The 18,893-nt window shown below is 42.3% G+C and overlaps 1 protein-coding gene across 3 annotated transcripts in view; it reads right to left on the reverse strand.

Annotated features, from left to right (window-relative positions):
- The window catches only part of gnao1a (guanine nucleotide binding protein (G protein), alpha activating activity polypeptide O, a), a 106,965-nt gene that overhangs the window by 12,258 nt on the left and 75,814 nt on the right, over positions 1–18,893 (reverse strand). For 2 of the 3 annotated variants that reach the window (XM_086297892.1, XM_086297891.1), the window contains exons 4-7: positions 17,341–17,501; positions 6,994–7,122; positions 5,202–5,331; positions 1,288–1,441 (exon numbers count right to left, since the gene is read on the reverse strand). In XM_086297892.1, coding sequence (XP_086154018.1) covers positions 1,288–1,441; positions 5,202–5,331; positions 6,994–7,122; positions 17,341–17,501 — 574 coding nt within the window. The remainder of the gene's footprint in view (positions 1–1,287; positions 1,442–5,201; positions 5,332–6,993; positions 7,123–17,340; positions 17,502–18,893) is intronic. The other variant, XM_086297890.1, reaches the window with a different exon arrangement.

Consider the following 18,893-nt stretch of genomic DNA (forward strand, 5'->3'; position numbering starts at 1 on the left):
GATTGCTGCTTCGCCTAATTATAAATACGGGTGTGTGTGCGATACTTAATAGCAGCATCTGGTGCTGACAGTTTGAATGTGAAAGTGATTCACCCACAGTTTAAAAAAATAAATGGACAACAAACCTTTTCCCCTGGTCCTGATCGACACAACTATCAAACCCTGGAGGCAGAAATACTGTAGCCAGACTGTATTAACAGACCTCTCTGCACTGAATCATATCTGTTATTAACCTCTGTCTCTCTTCCACAGCATGTCTTTATCCTGTCTTCCTTCTCTCTCCCAACCAATCACAGCAGATGGCCCCGCCCCTCCCTGAGCCTGGTTCTGCCGGAGGTTTCTTCCTGTTAAAAGGGAGTTTTTCCTTCCCACTGTCACCAAAGTGCTGCTCACAGGGGGTCATATGATTGTTGGGTTTTTCTCTGTATGTATTATTGTAGGGTCGACCTTACAGTATAAAGCGCCTTAAGGTGACTGTTGCTGTGATTTGGCGCTGTGTAAATAAAGTTGAATAGTAAACATATTTTTCCATTCCAGTGTTGACGAATGCTGTAAAGAGCCACCAAGCAACATCTAGCTGGGAACTAATGCTTCTTAAAGCCTGCAGCTCTGATGTCAAGCAGGAACACTGCTGTAGCTGCTGATGTAGTTATCTGAATGCATACTGCATTTGTAGTATTGACTGTACCTGGCAGTGTAACCTGTGGCCTAAGCAGGAGAGGGCAGATTATGACTGAGGCCAGGCTCCACTCTTACAAGTGTGTACTGTCAATATATAGAAAGCACCATATAAAGAGTTCAAATATCGCCACATATTTGATATCTGACCTCCTTTAAAGTCGAGAGATTGATCCGAAGGTCAAAGTTTAGCTATTTAAAACATTGTTTCCTGCTGTGTAAGCAATGATGTAACCTCTGACCTTTTCTTCAAGGTCAAATTTCCATAAAATGTGTCTCATCTTTGAACCTTTTGTTTGTATCGTAACATTTAGGGAATGATGTCGGCATATGGATTTTCTAAATATCACGTTATAGTTTGCGTTCAAATATCTCGTCACCTTTGACCTCTGATCTCACTGTTCCACTTCACAGCTGCCTTTCCTTTACTGCACTGCAAACTTTTTAAACAAAAATAAAATGAATACATAGAAAAGAACGATTCCCTTAAAAGTAAATCCTCGGTGCAGGTTTGGACTCTGGGAGGGGTTCTAGTTCTCGTTTTAGAACCCACGTTTGTCTTAACATAAGTACACTTCATGAGATGTCACAGTGCAGGGTTGTATGTACCAGTGTACTCAGGGAAGCAGATGGACAGTGGTGACTTGCTGATCTTGCTTTCAAAGAGGTCCTTCTTGTTCAGGAAGAGGATGATGGAGGTTTCCTGAAACCACTTGTTGTTACAGATGGAATCGAACAGCTTGAGAGACTCGTGCATGCGGTTCTGCAGGAGAGACATTAGCACGAGTTAACGGGGCTGTTAAACCTCTAACCACTAACACACTGTAAAAGCACATAACGGAAACGCGGGCATATAGTATTCACCTACATGCATACACAAAGCGAAATTAAGGACACCCATATCACATGCACACAATCTTAACACAAAGAGGAATTAAAATTGAATCTAAGAACAGAAGTCCTAGAAGTTCCTCTTGGAAAGTGACACGTATATCTGGGTATGTGTATTTGTATCAGCGTATCAGTAATCAACATTATTAGTAATCTAAATAGCAAAGCCATGCTCTTTTAGCCAGTTAGCTTCTATTACACTGAACAACTAAGCACAAGCACCCACTCTGGGCCCTGCAGAGTGAGGCTTTCAGGAGGAGGAGGTGACTGCACGGGCTGGCAGCATGTATTTGAGGAAAAAGCTGCAGTGACAGTTTGTGGAGGTAATGAAGTGTAAAGGCAGAGAGGAGGAGGAAGAGGAGGCTCAAGTTATTACTGCACTTTGAAACTAAAAGCTTTGCAAGTGTTTTCTGACTATATTTATCTTCTCGGCCAAACAGGAACAATGCATGTGCTTCATAAATGAATAATTAGTATCCACTGTTTGGTTGGCTACTAAAATAAGTAGAAGATGAAACAAAACTGAGGCCTGGATTATTTGTTCATAACAAACCCGTTCATGCTACAGTGAAATTGATTCAGAGACAGAGTTGAAAGCAGTTTCTCTCCAGTTTGATTTCTTTCCTGCTTAGATCAGGACAGGGGAGCAAAAGCAGCTGATTGGATTAGGGAAAAACAGATCTATAGAAAATTAGGAAATTAAGAAGAGCTTTAAAAAGTTACCAGGAAGAAAGAGAGAGGAGAAAGCCAGACAACATTTTTAGATTGAGCGGCTCACAGACACAAAGAGGCGCTGCTTTCAACTCTCAGAGTGTGCGTACACCTATCGGGGTGGTTTCATACCTGTCTGTGGGTGGAGCTTCTGTAGAAGATCTGACTGCTGATTGGTTAGAGAAGACAGTCGATGGCAACAGTGACAGGAGGAGTGGAAGTAGCCAGAGATGCTGCAGGGCGGAGCTTAGAGCAGGAACAGAAAATGCAAGGGACCCCGTCGCCCCAACCCAAGTCCCACTTCCTTTTTAACCCCCCGTCCTCTATCCCACATACACACACATGCATCCCAAGTGCTAAAAGGAAAGTGTTTAGGCAGGAAGACAGTATCCACATACAGCAGTCGTGTCGTCAAAGGGTGGGGGGATACGCCTGTGTTCGTTAGAGCGCTCCAACAGAAATGAGGAGGTGACACAGAAAAAACACAATGCCAGAGCTGCTGGAGTAGACGCAATAGAACAACAAAGCAACAGCACTGAGTGTAGCGTGAGCCGTGTCGATGTCTCTCTAACACACTGATGCTTTTTAAAAGGTCAGAAAGCCGGCGAGCGGCTCTTTCAGCTCTTCTCTGTTCTCCGAAACAGCCCACGAATAAATCTCGGCTATAAGAAGTTTTCCTGTTCTACCAATGGCAGCATATCTGCAAGTGCTGAAAGGCTTTAAGAAACATTCACTCAAGCAGTATCTTTGAAGCTGTAACTCACACGTGTCATCTCTTGTTTAAACAGAAGTGTTATAAATGTCATGTGTGTGGGTGATTATGGGATGTATAATGTCAAGGAGTTCATAACAGTGAAATGTGAATGAACCTATTTTGTTTTTTGCCACCATTATTTATTAATACATAATAATAATAATACTGATAATAACAACACATTGATATAATGTAACAGTTTCTTCCCAAAAGCCACCCTGAGCTCACACGTGACGACACAGCTCCACCCCCCAATCCAAGGACTTCCCTCTGTACATAAACTACCGTCAATACTGTGCAATAACCCACACTGTAAATATATAACACTTTTATTTGTATATTTGCACACTAACTGTGGATCTCACTGTACATGTGTATAGTGACATTAAAAGACTGAGTCGTGTGACTTTGGCGATCTCTAGTATTCTGGGAGTTCTTGGGAAAACTATTTCAAACGTCATTAAACACAGTTAAATGCAGGCACGGAGCATGTCGTCATGCAGCATGAAACAGCCTTCGAACCAAGTCAGCAGACAGAGCAGTGAGGGCTGCAGACGCACGATCTCGGTCTGATAGGGAAAAGAAAAATCTCCCGTCCAGCAAGGATCAGTATAATGGGAAATATTGCCATGCTAATTAAATCCACAGCCTATCAGCGACTTTGATGAACTGCCCAGAAGGGATATGCAGTATGTATCACTCCCATTACTGCCGGGTCGGGGGGGGGGGTATCTTTACCATTCGACTGTGTAACATCCTCACTGTGCGCATATGGACGCATCTGCTAGTAAAACTGGCAGAGGATGCAGCAGCTCGTTGAAAACTGTTTGGTTCAACAATATTAGTGTTGATTTGAGAATTACGTCAGTCAGATTGCAAAAACAAAAACACTCCAGCTCGTGTTGTCTGAACATATGAGCGTGTTTACTGCTGGATGCCTGGATCTGTCTTGTTGTGTCTTGGGATTTTCAGCTGTCACATCACGTCTCTCGTTCATGACCTTAGCAATACTGTAAATTTCTGTCAAGCGATCATTAAGTACGACACTTTTGATTGAAACTCCTGTGGCACTGGTGCAGAGGTAACAGAGGCAGCCTTTCACGCTCTTTCACGGTTTCTACGTCAACAAATCAGAATCACTAGCTCGTCGTTGAAAAAGGTCCAGGCTGTTTCTTTCGGTGGGATTTTGCTTCTTCCACACAGGTTTGTAAAGACAAATGCACGACTGTGAAACAGCAAGCTCAAAGCTACGCCTGTTTACAACTGCACCGCTATTTATATGGAGGCACAGAAACAACAGATTTTAAATGCAAGCGGCAAAAACAGGACGAAGCTATTTGTGAGCACATTTTGTGGTGGATATTTCCTCTCCTCCAGCGCCCATCTTCTGGTGCTCCCAGCTCAGAGGGAAGCTTGATGACAGCTGCATAAATAGATGAGCACCTGAACACATTTCGACTTCCTGGAATTCTCCCAGGATTCACTCTATGCTTATAAATAGCAGCGAGTGCTGTGCATTCAAATCAGCTTATTTGTTTTAGGTTACGCGATATAATCGTTAGGGATCCTCTGTGGTTAATGTCACCGCTTCTTTCTTCTCTGCAGTGACGACACTTCACCCGTCCCGGACTCTACAGCCGCCGTGTTGAATCATGTGGAACATTCGCTGTGTCCAAGTTAGAAATTTGTTTATTGTGCGTTGCAGGGAAGAATAATTTGCATGGAGAAAAATAACTCGCATGTACCTTTGCATTCAGTTACAACCTTTGTTAAACAAAAAGTCTGAAAACTATTTTCCGTGGGGACTTCAGCGTCCTCACGTATTCTGCAGCAGGAAGTGAGTAAAAGCCCAGAGGATAATTCCACAGAAGTTCACTGTGTAGCACGACGTGTGGTTTACCACAGAGTCAGTCTGTGGGTCCTAATGGGACTGCATTAGGTATTTATATATAACCCTTTCAGATGTGCACGGCTTGATTTCTTCAGACATTTCTCTCCAGCCCTGTCACAAGCTTTGTGTCCGCTTACATGTGACAAACATAGATCTATCTTTACACTGGCTGCTTGTCGTGTGTGCCGTGACCTTTGTTTTCCTAAATCCAGAATGCATAAACGTGGGACGGATTCACTGGAGAGAGAGAGCACAGCTGTGAACACGTGTCCTTACCGTGGTCTCGTCCTCATGCAGCACCTGGTCATATCCGCTGAGCGCCACACAGAAAATAATGGCTGTGACATCCTCAAAACAATGAATCCACTTCTTCCTCTCTGACCTTTGACCTCCCACATCAAACAGCCTGATGGACACAAGAGACAAACACGGGAAACAAGATCAGATTTTTTAACACAAACATAATTGAAATCGTCAATTATTACATTTGTACAAAATAGAAATAATAAATTAAATTCAGTCAAGTCAAATTAGAAAGTGATTCAATTTGAAGCTCATTTCGAAGCCTGATTCAATTTGAGAACGACTTCTTAGCAGACGTCCAAACTGACGGAGATCCGGGGAGTAAAGCAGCTTTCAGTCCGTGGGTATAACACAGTCCTAATAACAGGTTTACGTCCACACAGAAGGACTCTGGCCTCGCTCCTGGACCTGAAGGTGCTCTGAGGATGTCTGATATTAACAGCGTCCCGAGCGCCGTCACAAAGATCTTCTTGGATTTCCTTCTTTTCTCCTCAGAATCTGATTTTTGAAACAGTTTGTGGTTTAAAGAAACACAGAAACAGTTTTTATGCTGACATCATTTCCTTATACTGTTATCACCGATGATGATCTGACATGTGACTTTCACTTATTTACGCTCTTCAGATAAACAAAGGAGCTCTTATATTTGCTGTCAGAAGGTTGCTATTAGGATTTCCTCTGCATGAGCGAGGACAGTGCCTCTGCGTATGCACACTGTACCTGCTGACTGCGGCGTGTACAGATCAGGGTGTTAGCCTGACGCTAAATCCTATCAGGGTTTTATCACAGTGAGAGAAATGGAGCTTCAGAGTATCTGGATTTGTTTCTCCCGTCTCTCCTCTGCAGCGACAGTTTTCCAGATCGATTACCACAGACACGTGGCAATTTCTGACATCAGGTTTGATTTTCTGAGGACTGCACTAAAGCTGAAACTGTTGAGGTAGCTCAACATCTGTCACAAGTATACAAAAACACACACTAACCAAAAAACAGGAGTGTGCTGCACTGAAAGTAAGTCAGCTGATGTTGCAAATGACCAGATTCAGATGTGCAATTTTAGAAAAGAACATAACAACCACCCTAAAGGACTTAATCCACAGTGAGATGAAGTCAGTCAAGTCTGTGATGGGTATAATGGTAGGTAGGTTCATGGGTTACACCCAGGAGAGGAACACTGTAGCCTCCCACACACTGCCTGACTGCTAGTAATAGCAACTGAGCTGACAATATTTAGGCTTCTTCAACAAAGCACACCCAGCACAACTCCTACACAACGGTGAGAGTGACAGCAGAACGAACTGCACAATATAACCCAAGCAAAAGAAGGAGGAAAAGCAAAACAAGCATTAGCTGCCAAACGTGATGTGCATCCATCCAGAAAAATAATTGGTGTCTATGCTACACGTATTAACCCCTCTGCTGTCTTCAGTTAGGACATGAATGTGTGCTTATACCTGCACACATCCACAGAAGTAGGGCGGAAAATGAGCGATTAGATTAGACGCCAGAACAGGACTCGCCCCTTCTCTTTCCCATAATGCCTCTCCTCTCTGTCATCATTCCCACGGCTCCTTGTTCTAATTGAATCAGAGCTCATTTAAAAGGAAGGGAATCATAAATATAGACACTTGTTTAAAGCATTTAATCTCATTAATTACAGGCTGGAGTTCCTACTGTACGCTTGGCTAGAGGAGCAGTAAGAGGCACCGCTGAGAGTGAAGCACCGAGCGCACACATCGGGGCAGCAGTCGCTTTGGATACTGACCTGAAATGAAGGTTTTTGAAGGTAAAGTGTGTCTCGACGATGCCTGTGGTCTTCACTCGGGTCCTCAGGATGTCCTGCTCTGTGGGCTGGTAGTCCGCCGCACCAATTCGATCTAGGCTGTCTAGATAGCTGCACACAGACACACAAAACTCAGAATCTGACACAACAACTGTTTGTGTACCCATACAACAACTGCAGGAAAATACCACGTGTAAATGAGGTCCAAAAACATCACAAATTTCCCTGAAGTGTCCTTTACATCCACCAGGAGCTCATGTAAGTGGCTCAATGTTGATGACTGCATTGACAGAGATGTGAATGGATTTGTGGTGCTATGGCCTACTTTCAATTTAAGTGTGAATTTGTGTTGCATAATGAGCACAATCTGACACCCACCCACCCACCACTGTAGATCTGCAAATATCTGAGCTAATTCCAGGTGCTTCTGTTCTTTCCCTGCTCCTTCTATGGGAAGTGAGCCTCAAATCAGCACTGTAGCAACAGCAATGTGTCACATGGTTCAATATCTCATTGTAGAAATCTATTTTAGTGGCTCAGAAATGTTGATTAAATTTTGGTTTACTGGATAACAGCAAACTTCTCGCTGCTACACATTAGAAGAATAACGTCTGTCTGAAATACAAAGTTACCACATGGAGCAGCCACTTGGTAACAAGTGAGGAAGGGGAATGGGAGGATTCACTTATGTAACGGAATATCCCTGGAAGAGGGCCTTTATTTTTTAATGTGCACGTATAAATCAAATAATCGTGAACAGCAGAATCCAGAGAATCGTTCTCTCAGTCACTCGAGCTCTCACACTATCTACTGTAGCACACAGCTAAGGGCGACAGAAGGAAGAGCTACAGTTATGTTAGAGTCACTTTGTGATTGTTAGGCTTGCCTTCCTCTTTAACACCTGAATACTGCTCTGGTTCCAGCTAATGTGCACCTTGGAAGGTTTAATCCCTCATTTTTTCCTTTCTTGTTTATTCCCTTCTTTAAATTAAGGTCAATCTCACCATCGGGGCGAAGGACACAGACAGTAAGTAACATTTACAAAGGTTATAAAAGTGTTCATGAAGCACCTTCCATAGACGAGTGGTCACAAAGTGCTGGACACAAATAAAGTAAAATAAATAAGAAAATTAAAAGCCATAAACAAGATGCATAATAAATTAAAATCAGTAAAAGTATCAACTGAAAACCAAGTTTAAAGTCCACAGAGTCATCTGAATGTAACTGTAATAGGTGACTAGCCCAAAGCCTTGGTGCCACAGATGCATATCTTTAATCTAGAAACTGTTCAAAGTGTTGTTTCAGAGCCGTTAGGAGGATCATTAGTTACTTTTAAAAGACAAAAGCTAGAGAGATGACGAGAAAAAGAAATGGATGGTACACTGTCACAGCTTCAGCGATAAGAACAACTGATTACAGAGAAAGGAATCTGAATTATATTGTGATTAAAATGTGAAAGCTGTAAGGAGGACACAAGAAGACTGGATATTTTTATCCTGAGCAAAGATGAAAGTGTGAACAGCTGAGCCTCGATTTATTTCTGAAACTGAAAACAAACAAGCACCACATCCTGAAGATGTGCGCACCATGTTTCTACACAGCATCCGTTGACTGGATTAGTGACTTGGTGTTAAAGCATGTTTCAATTCACAAAATGAAAGGATGCTAATTAGATTACAAGGCAGTCAGTCAAACAAACCAGAGCACTTCATTACAAAGCAATCCAAAGCAGATCAATTATGCCGAGTGGTTCATGCAATTTGTGTGAACCACTCGGTATTTCAAACTGAAAAGTCACAAACATTTTGCAAAGAAACAGCAGATTTCCAAAACCTAGCACGTGGGAAATGTAAATAATGAGCCCAAAGAACTGCGAGGAGCTTAGAAGGTTTACTAAGAAAGAAGGGTTAGGGTTAGGGTTAGGTTATTTGTCATTCGTGACCTTCAGGAGGTCTGACCCTCTCTAACAAGAACACGTCCGCTCCTCCTGTTGGTTGTTTCCATTCTGCTGTTAGGCTTCACAGAAACACCTTTTCACACGAACTCACACTAACACAAATGCCATTATATAATGTGCAGAGCTGCAGTCCCACAAAGGTCTCAAACACACAGTAATGTCAACTACATATCACCTTCGGACAGGCAGATGACTTTTTGTAACCTGTGTTAGGCTGTTTTTAGCGGACATACTTCTTGGTACGCTAGGTCAATGAACACCGACCTCAGGAGTACATACAACATTATGGCTTATCACTAAAAGAATGCTTGACCAAAAGCAACTTTCAACAGACTTGATGCTGATCTGCCACGTCATTGGGCTTTGGCTACTAACTAATGTGTAGCTGAGTAGCTAGCTAATCTAGCAAACCAGACATGATAAGCCCAGCAGATGTTTGTAGGCGTAGCTTCTATAGAGTTATATTTTACTAAGGGGGGAAATACAGGGTCACTGTTTATTAAATTTCCAGTAAAGTGTTTAATAATTACAACAGTGGTTAACTTAATTAGTGCTGTGCCAAGGAACAATGATCTCTGACACGGTCAGACTGATCGCTAACTGCTAACTGCTCGGCAATCAAGCTGATTTCTACTTTATGTTCCCGTCCAGGCTGGAAAACTACACTGTAAAAAAAAATCCTAAAAAAACAGTAATTTTCCGGCAGCTGGGGCACCAAAATAATACGATAAAATCACAGAAAATAACTTTCCCATGAAAATACGGTTATTTTCAGTAATGACAATACAGTTTGTTGCCCTAATTTTACATGGGATTTTGCCTTTTTCAAGTGCTTTTAAACATTAAATTAGGAAGAATTTTATGTGATTAAACAATGAAATTACCTATAAAAAAGGTCAATGAATGCAGCACTATGAATAATAATACTTAAATGTACAGAAATATACAGTTAACAGTCGGTCAGTGCATTTAAAACTCAGGAGAGCATGGTACTAGCTTCCTCTCAGAGAGCAGCACGGCTCTTCCCGAAAACCCTTAGTGTCTAAATGCATTTAAAATTGAGGGTAGGGCACCAGCGCCAGAGGTGGTTTGGAGTACACCGCGATTTTTTGTTTTTATGGGCCGATGGATCTTTTTTTTTTTTTTATATTATATAGGGTATATATAATGAAAGGTGTTGGATTGGCCAATTGGTCATGATTGACTCTGGGCTGGACCAATTACAGCTGAGGAGGCTGGATGCACCCTCCCCCTTGTTTAGCAATCACGTGATTTTTGCGCATTGCATGCTGGGAACTCGTGGCAAAACAATCCAAGTACCGCATCAAATGCAAGCATTTGCAGCACCGCAAAACATTCATTCTCCGGTTCCAATACCTTCTTGTTTTTTCTTTGACGCAAAAAAAGGAATGTACAAAACAAAAGGAGAACAATGCCGGTCCGTACAAAGACAGACTCGACGAAAAGACAAAGAAAAGATACGAGGAAAAAATCAAAGGAGTGAAAGGGTCAGACCCTTACGAGCACACAGAGTGGACAAAAGACGTTAGTGTGCTGCCCAACTTTCACCACGCTCAGATTTATAATCATACGGTTCTTGGAGTGAGTGCATACACTCATGAAGTTTAGTAACTTCAGGTCACTGCAACAAGCCCAGGTACAGTTTACCGACGGATGGGTGCAGGACCTTGAAATGCACCGTGTAGAACGAAAGACCATCGTACGAACAAAGGTAAGTTTACCAGTCTCACAAATCGTCGTCATAAACACACATTCCTTAACAGTTTATTAATAGGACCTTTGAGCTCAACGGTAATTAATTAGCAGTGGAAATAATTTCTGGTAGCATCACAGAAATGTAGCAGTGACAATAATATTGTATGCTGTAATCGTACTGGGCAATTAGTGATACAAAAACCTGTTTTATCCTGTGAATAAAAGTATATGTTTTTGTCAATGTACCATAATAACAGAAACGAAACGCAATATTGTGTCAGGACAATTCACTATTTATGCACAATAAATAAAGGAGCATAGCGCGACAATTTCTGTTCAGCGCCAGACTTGCTTGTAACCTATATCACCAATTATGTTAAGAAAAATGACGCATTAAGTACTACAAAACTCTGACCTTTGTGGGAATGCTTGGAGCAGACTAACCTGTGAGCTGGAGTGTTCTGCGACGTTATATTTGGTATATCCAGACCATCCGTCGGCTCTTACTTCGGAAACATGGCTTAAAAAATTTCTCTTCAACAACGTAATCCGATAAAAAAAAAAACAAACACTCTCTTTACCCGTCGGCTTCCCGTGGCTGTCATGCGACCGGCTATTGCAGTTAATAATACAACAGCTTCTTGACATTTTTTGGGTTTCTTTTTATCGCTGTGTAACTGAGTTCAATTGAAAGCCTGCGTGCGCTACTACCTCTTGCCACGAGTTCCCAGAATCCTTTGCGGTTTTACCCCTGAATGACGTCACATTTTCAATCTTTATCCTGGTGGGCCAAAATGCCCGGGCCGATTTTTTGTCCCAGTCCAGCCTTGATTTTAACAATCTAAATATGTACAGATAGATACATTTAACAAACAAGAAAATTAAGTTTTATTACATTTACAGTGATTTTACGTTAATTTACATTTGAAATGTAATATCACAGTCTATTTATGTAAATTTAATGATATTCTAGAAGAACAGTACAAAACTGTAAAATACACAGTAAAATACTTTTGTATCACGAATTTTTTTTACAGTGTAGGTAATATGGATAATGGACAAGATTTCCAGCTGTGCTTGATATTCCCCACTGGTTATGATTTGATGTGTATTCTACAGCTAAACATTTTATTCTGATATATACCTTATCTGTTTCTGAAAATGGCAAGAATCCAATCACGGTTCTTAAGTAAAATGGGATTTCAATAATTATCTCTTTCATGTTTGCTGTCATTCCAAATGTGATTAAAGTTGGGAAAACTCTAAACTGGGCTAGTTATGTCCATGAAAATGGACGAATAAACCTCTGTGAGTACAACAGCCCGCAGTATTGTTAACAAAGCTATAACACTGAACACTAATTAACTAAAACCGCCGTAAAGTGCCATGGAAGAGCTGCATTTCTAAATTGTTTTTGGAGTAATAGCCAACCACAATAACAGGAAACCGACCCGACAGGGACATCTTACACAGAGAGTACGAGAGAGCCAGATATATGGAGTACAGCTGTATCGATCCCCTGCTGTATAAACTCAAGTGCAGTGACTCTACGTGAGCCATTTACTAGTGCAGTGGCTCACTACAGAAACACAATCCATCAAGTGAGAGCCATAAGCAGCCTGTCAGCTCTATACTTACGGTAACACAAAAAGCTTCTCATGTTTACATTAAAGCAACGATTTATTGTATAAACATCACAATACATACAGTACACCCATATACTCTATCTTCAAGTTTAAACTAAATAAAATTTGTTATTACCATTGTAACAGTGACACAGAATTTACTATCTCCATGCAGCATTATGTTTTTTTATGGCAAGAGAGGGGTTGGCTTAACCGTCTTAACCCATAGCTGTTGCTAAGGAACCAGCCTTTAGTTGGTTAGATGCGTCCCCTACTGCGATGTCCTGACACATATTTAAAACCAGCACTTTTCTACAGAAGCAGCAGCTACGTGATGCAAACCCATGAAAGCTAGCCACAACATAAAAGTGCTCTGAGTCAACAGAGGAAAAATCCCTGTCATTACTTAGCACGAATGAGAAGAAGACCAGGAAATCACACACACACACACTCGCACACACACACACACACACTCGCACACACACGCACACACACACGCACACACACGCACACACACACGCACACGCACACACACTTGCACACACACGCACACACACACGCACGCACGCACGCACGCACTCACACACACACACACACACACACACACACACACAAGCGCACACACACGCACCCACACACACACACGCGCACACTCACACACACACACACACACACACACACACACACACACACACACACGCGCTGCAGTGGACAAACCAGCATCACTGTGTATAGCAGTGATCTAATAAATGATCAACATGGCTAAAGCAGCTTTGCATTATGACCCAATAACATGTACAGCGAGTCTAAATAGTCAAATGTAATGCAAGCTGTAGAATCAATATATTGAGCACAAAACAGAGACTGTGACATTTAACTGTAACGTTTATCCAACATCGATGACGGAGTGTTTGTAATAGCTGTGCATTATGCACGAGCTCTGTATTCAAGTCTTTTTAGCCTGATGAACTCAGCCAATACTTACAGCATCCATTTAATAGGGGTGCAACGATATTCGTATCGATATTGAACCGTTCGATACAGTGCTTTCGGTTCGGTACGCATATGTATCGAACAATACAAAATTTGTAATTTATTTTATCAACTTTCCTTCTGACGATGCTGTCTGTGTGGAGCGCTCAGTGAATCTGCATTCGACTACTCCGCCTAGGCTCGACAGTGCAGCCTAGGCGGAGTAGTCGAATGCAGATTCACTGAGCGCTCCACACAGACAGCATCGTCAGAAGGAAGAGCGCAGGGCAAGCTAGCGAGACAGAAGTTAAGCTCTCCTTGCAACATGGCAAACTGAACCTCCCCCACCCTCATTCAGATCTGGCGTTTGGAATTATTTTGGTTTTCATGTGACGTATGACCCTGAAGGTAAGCGAGTCATGGACAAAGTAAAACAGTATGTTGGATGTGCCATGCAATGCTCAATTACATGGGTGGGAACTAGTGTGTTAGCGCAGTTAGCTCGTTAATGTGTTGGCCGTCTAGCCCCACGCACGGGGCTATCAGGGGTAGCTCGTTAACGGAGATTTGCCGTGTTGTGGCGTTAACGTCATTTCAACGAGATTAACCTGAAAGCACTAGTGGGAACACGACGAATATGACTGCACATTTACGCAGACATCATCCTAGTGCAAAGACAAAAACAACAAGCATGCTACTAACTTTAGCCGAGTCATTTAGACAGCTGTTAGCACATGATTCTCCTTATGCTGCTGAGAATATAGCCCAGAAGAAGCGGATAGTATAGCTTTTATTTTGGAAAGAGCCATTTCTCTGTAATAAACTCTCTTTTCCAAAGATGAGTGATTCCTCAATCAGATACAGGGCTCGCAAAATCGCTAGCCCGACGTCCTGGGGCTAGCGATTTTTTCAGTCGGCTACCAAAATCTATCTCTGCCCTGCCCGTCGGGCTATTGTAGGAAGGAAAAATATATGTCAATGCTTTTGCATTCTTTCAGAAATGTAGCTGGGTAATTATGTCATTGGCATCGGTGAGCCACTGTCAATATGTGACATATTGAAATCACGTTTGAATTTGCGCTTGTTTTTTTGCTTTCACTTTGCAATCATGCGAACTGTGTATAGAGAGCGACAGCACTGATCTGTGAGTGATGATAATTTGTGCACCAATTCCTCTGACATCGTCTTATTAATCGTTAGCTTACTATGCAAACATGACAAGTGAAATCTCCCGCAGCTTAAACATGTGAGAGGTTGATCGCGCAGAGAATCGCTGAGCTTATGTGAGTGTGTGTGTAAAAGCAGCAGGATTTATATTTTAGTTCTGCTGAGCCAAATAAGACAGGTCAGGGTGAAGAAGTGACAGCCAAAGAAAAGCTCACCACAAAACGGAGAAGTTATGACAAATCAGACTATAAGGCTAAAAGAAAGTGCAGCTTTATGGTTTCATGGACAAAAGAATTTCTGTGGCTGCAATATGACGAGCTAAATAACCAGGGCTGCACATAAGTGGTCCGCAGGTGCGCATTCGCTGTCAAAATAAAAAACACGCACAAGGGTTAGGGTTAAATTTAAAAACTGTACTTTTGAGTTAAAATATATATTTATAATTTTAATAAATGACAAATTAAAAAGGCATGAACATTTTTTTTGTATCGAAAAAAAATCGAACCGTGACACCAAAGTATCGAACCGAACCGAACCGTGAATTTTGTGTATCGTTGCACCCCTACCATTTAACTACTTTGCCTGGTATTTGTATGTAATTTCATATGTGCAAGATTGGTGTTCACGTTTTGAATGACTGACTGTGTCATAAAGGCAGTGGATGTAAATCACAGTCAGAGTGTATGTGCATTGTGCTAAATAGGTCAGCCCATGCAGGGTATTTGCACAGAGACAGACAGAGAGGTGCTTCAGGCAGGACTTGCTCCTCTCACAATAGACCCTTCTGCTTTCTATGCAATAAAAAGACATTAGATGCACTCGTGAGTACCAACACACAAAAAAGTACTATTAATATTACTAATAACTGCCAACTTTGGACAGTTTTATAACATTCTCCACATGAGAAATAACATCAAATTTATCTTCTGTTAAGGGTTTTCAATAAAGACACACACACACACAGGTTGAACCTAGTGTGGTCTGATCATGTGATATGTGTCCTATCAGTTCATAGGCTGGTTGCTCTGTTCTGCTCCACAGGCCACAACATAGTAGGTAGAGTGCATCAATCTTTAACGTGACATTTAGCACAGACAAACTACACACACACACACACACACACAGTGGATGTTACTTAAGTTACTGATTACATGTAAATGCTGATAGGAGTATGTTTGTAATCCTTCAAAGGATCCTTCACTTTGCCTCCTCCATTTCTCTCGCTCTCTCGCCATGCCTTGTGCCCTTCACGTGACCTTTTATTACCTTTTCTCTCGCAGCCTGTATCTTTAAATGATAACATCCATGTAACTTTCACTGAGTCCTCTGCCACGATCTTTTTTTTTATGTCGTGCTGTAATTTTACTGGATGTAAGAAGCACAATTAAACGACAAACACGGCACTTGAGGGAAATGACTGCTTCTTCTTCCTCTCTACCCCACCCACTCGCTCTCTCTCTCTTCCTACCTACACATGCACTCAGCATAAGATAGACCCAGTAATGGCGATTGACTGTAATAGGCGGGGTATGATTGCATGAATAAACAGTAGTGTGTATGTGTTTAAGTTCACGTGTTGTGTTTAAAGCGGTGTAGCAGCTACTAATGACTCATGTATTCATCTGGTCTCAGTAAATCAGGGATCTGCTGACGCAAACACAAAGACAAATATATTTGCTGTGATGATTTGGTGCATCTGTGGGTATCACTACAAACACTTTGTGTCTACAGCCACCAAAGGGATGGGAATCATGCTTAAACTCAGGGTTCCCCCTACTGAGCCGACAGTCTTATCAAACGGGATTTCTAGTTTTTTCCTCGAAATTCACAAAATGCTAAAGTTTACTGTCTGTTGCTTAAAGTTTGAAGCGATTTGCTTTAGTCCAAAGTTACGCAGCAACTTGTGTTCAGCGGTCAACTGCAGGCAGCACGCTTCTCAGGTTGTTAACCATGCAAGCTAGCTATAAGCCAGGGGTGCTCACACTTTTTCCGCATGTGAGCTACTTATAAAATGACCAAGTCAAAATGATCTACCCACTACAAAAATCCAAAACATATACTTATTTATAAATATATTGAGGATTCTTTATATCTACAATGTATATACATGCATAACCGCAATATCCAATATTTCACAACACAATTAACTATGTAAATTTTTTGTCATTACCTGAGTTTACTCTGATGACTTGCACTGAATTGAATCAGCCAGGGATGCATAGTCCGGACAGTAGCTGCTGACGGCCAGGTTTAAGAGAAAAAACCGAGAGCTAAAAATTGGAGTTAACTCGCTGACTAGCTTGTCAGTTTTACTACACTTCGCGCCGCTGTTTGCGCATGCGCAGCGACCTAAGCGTCAGAAAAAATCTGCTGTCATCTGACTGGCTTCCCTGTATCAATCAAGTGACGGGATGGATGATAGGCTGGCATCTATTTTTTTTTAATGCCATGCGATCTACCAATACTACCTTTGCGATCGACTGGTCGATCGCGATCGACGTATTGAGCACCCCTGCTATAAGCTATTAGCATTAGCCGGAAACGTCCCAGGTGCTGAGGTTTTGCAGACAGTTGACGGCAACATTAACTTGTCGGCCGTGTTGGATGTGTTTGTAATCCTTCAAAGATGTCTGTAATTAAATAAAGATGTCAATGTAAGATGAAGCAAACGAGGTCCAAGTCGCACTGACCTACAGACCACACAGTTCCCCAACCAGTTGGCAAAACCTCCCTGTGATTGCTTTGGCTGCTAGCACACTGCTAACTTTTTCATTAAGCTAACTTTTGGATCAGATTTAGGTTTTTATTTTTGTTATAATGGATTCAGTACTGATATTGATAATGTTTACAGCCTCACAACAAAAACACGCAGAAATAAGCACATGGACGTACTACTGCGCTGAATCGTTGAGCTGGTACTCTCGTGCGCGACTGAAGCACTCCTGGATGCCCGAGTCAGACCACAGACGCATCATGGCGGAGAGCAGCTCAGCAGAGTAAGGCTCCGTGTCCTCCATACGACTGACCACATCGCACACCATCTTAGCATCCGCCTGAAAGAAAACACAGCAGGGAGGCAGCTCCAGGTTAGCGCTGTCAGTGGAGTGAAGAGGCTGTGGCATTACAAGAGCATCATACTGATTATGAGACGCTGGAGTACAACAGTGTAGCACTGTGTAAACAATGTAATCAAACCATCTTTGTGAGAAATATTTAGAATGTAAAAGTTTCAGACGTAGCACGAAATGTGTACACGTGTAACACGTGTGTCCTTGCAAAGAAAAGCGTCTGGACTTCTTTGAGTTGCTTGAAGACGTTTCACCTCTCATCCGAGAAGCTTCTTCAGTTCTAAGGTCAAATGGTGGAGAGTCCCAGATATAAACCTAGTGGGAGTAACCCCCACAGAGGGACAAAAGGACCCCCTGATGATCCTCTAATCGCCTGAGCCAAGGTGTGAAACTGGGTGTGGGTCCCAATCAGCCAGAGTTTCAGGTGAGCTCACTGTGAAACCTGGCCCCACCTTATCATGTGATTTCCTGAGATCAGATGGCCCAGGATGTGAGTGGGCGTTAAGGCGTCTGGGGAGGGATCTCAAAACTGGATTATAGATGGCAGAGAGTTGGTGTCGTAAACCAACCGATCTACATCGGAGAGACCAAACAGCCACTTCACAAGCGGAACATAGAAGAGCCACCTCCACAGGACAAGACTCAGCAGTCCATCTGCATCTAAAGGTCAAAGGTCACTCTTTCAAGGATGCCAATGTTCACATTTTGGACAGAGAGGACAGATGGTTTGAAAGAGGAGTGAAAGAAGCATCTATGTCCACTGTGAGCGACCATCTTTGAACAGAGGCGGGGCTTATGACACCAACTCTCTGCCATCTATAATCCAGTTTTGAGATCCTTCCCAGACGCCTTAACGCCCACTCACATCCTGGGCCATCTGACCTCAGGAATTCACATGATAAGGTGGGTCCAGGTTTCACAATGACCTCACCTGAAACTCTGGCTGATTGGGACCCACGCCCAGTTTCACACCTTGGCTCAGGCGATTAGAGGATCATCAGGGGGTCCTTTTGTCCCTCTGTGGGGGGAAACTCCCACTAGGTTTATATCTGGGACTCTCCACCATTTGACCTTAGAACTGAAGAAGCTTCTCGGATGAGAGGTGAAACGTCTTCAAGCAACTCAAAGAAGTCCAGACGCTTTTGTTTGCAAGCTCCTTAGATTAATTAGAGGGCAAGCAGAAATAAAAAAATGTCAAGAATATGACAAGAAGGAAGACAAAACAGAGTGACAGCCATTTCTTCTCTTGGTGCAATGTTTCCACAGGAAGTGATGTAAAAACCAGATTAGCACAAAGCTGCAACAACATACAGACAGTCGACTTCAAACATTTGGACTTTATTGGCTAATAACAGCAAACACGAACAAAAAAGACCT

Source organism: Aulonocara sp. 'chitande type north' Nkhata Bay, linkage group LG7, assembly GCF_057382095.1.
Source record: "Aulonocara sp. 'chitande type north' Nkhata Bay isolate Kocher_YH1m ecotype deep benthic linkage group LG7, A_spYH_male_GT1.1, whole genome shotgun sequence".
NCBI classification, from domain to species: domain Eukaryota; kingdom Metazoa; phylum Chordata; class Actinopteri; order Cichliformes; family Cichlidae; genus Aulonocara; species Aulonocara sp. 'chitande type north' Nkhata Bay.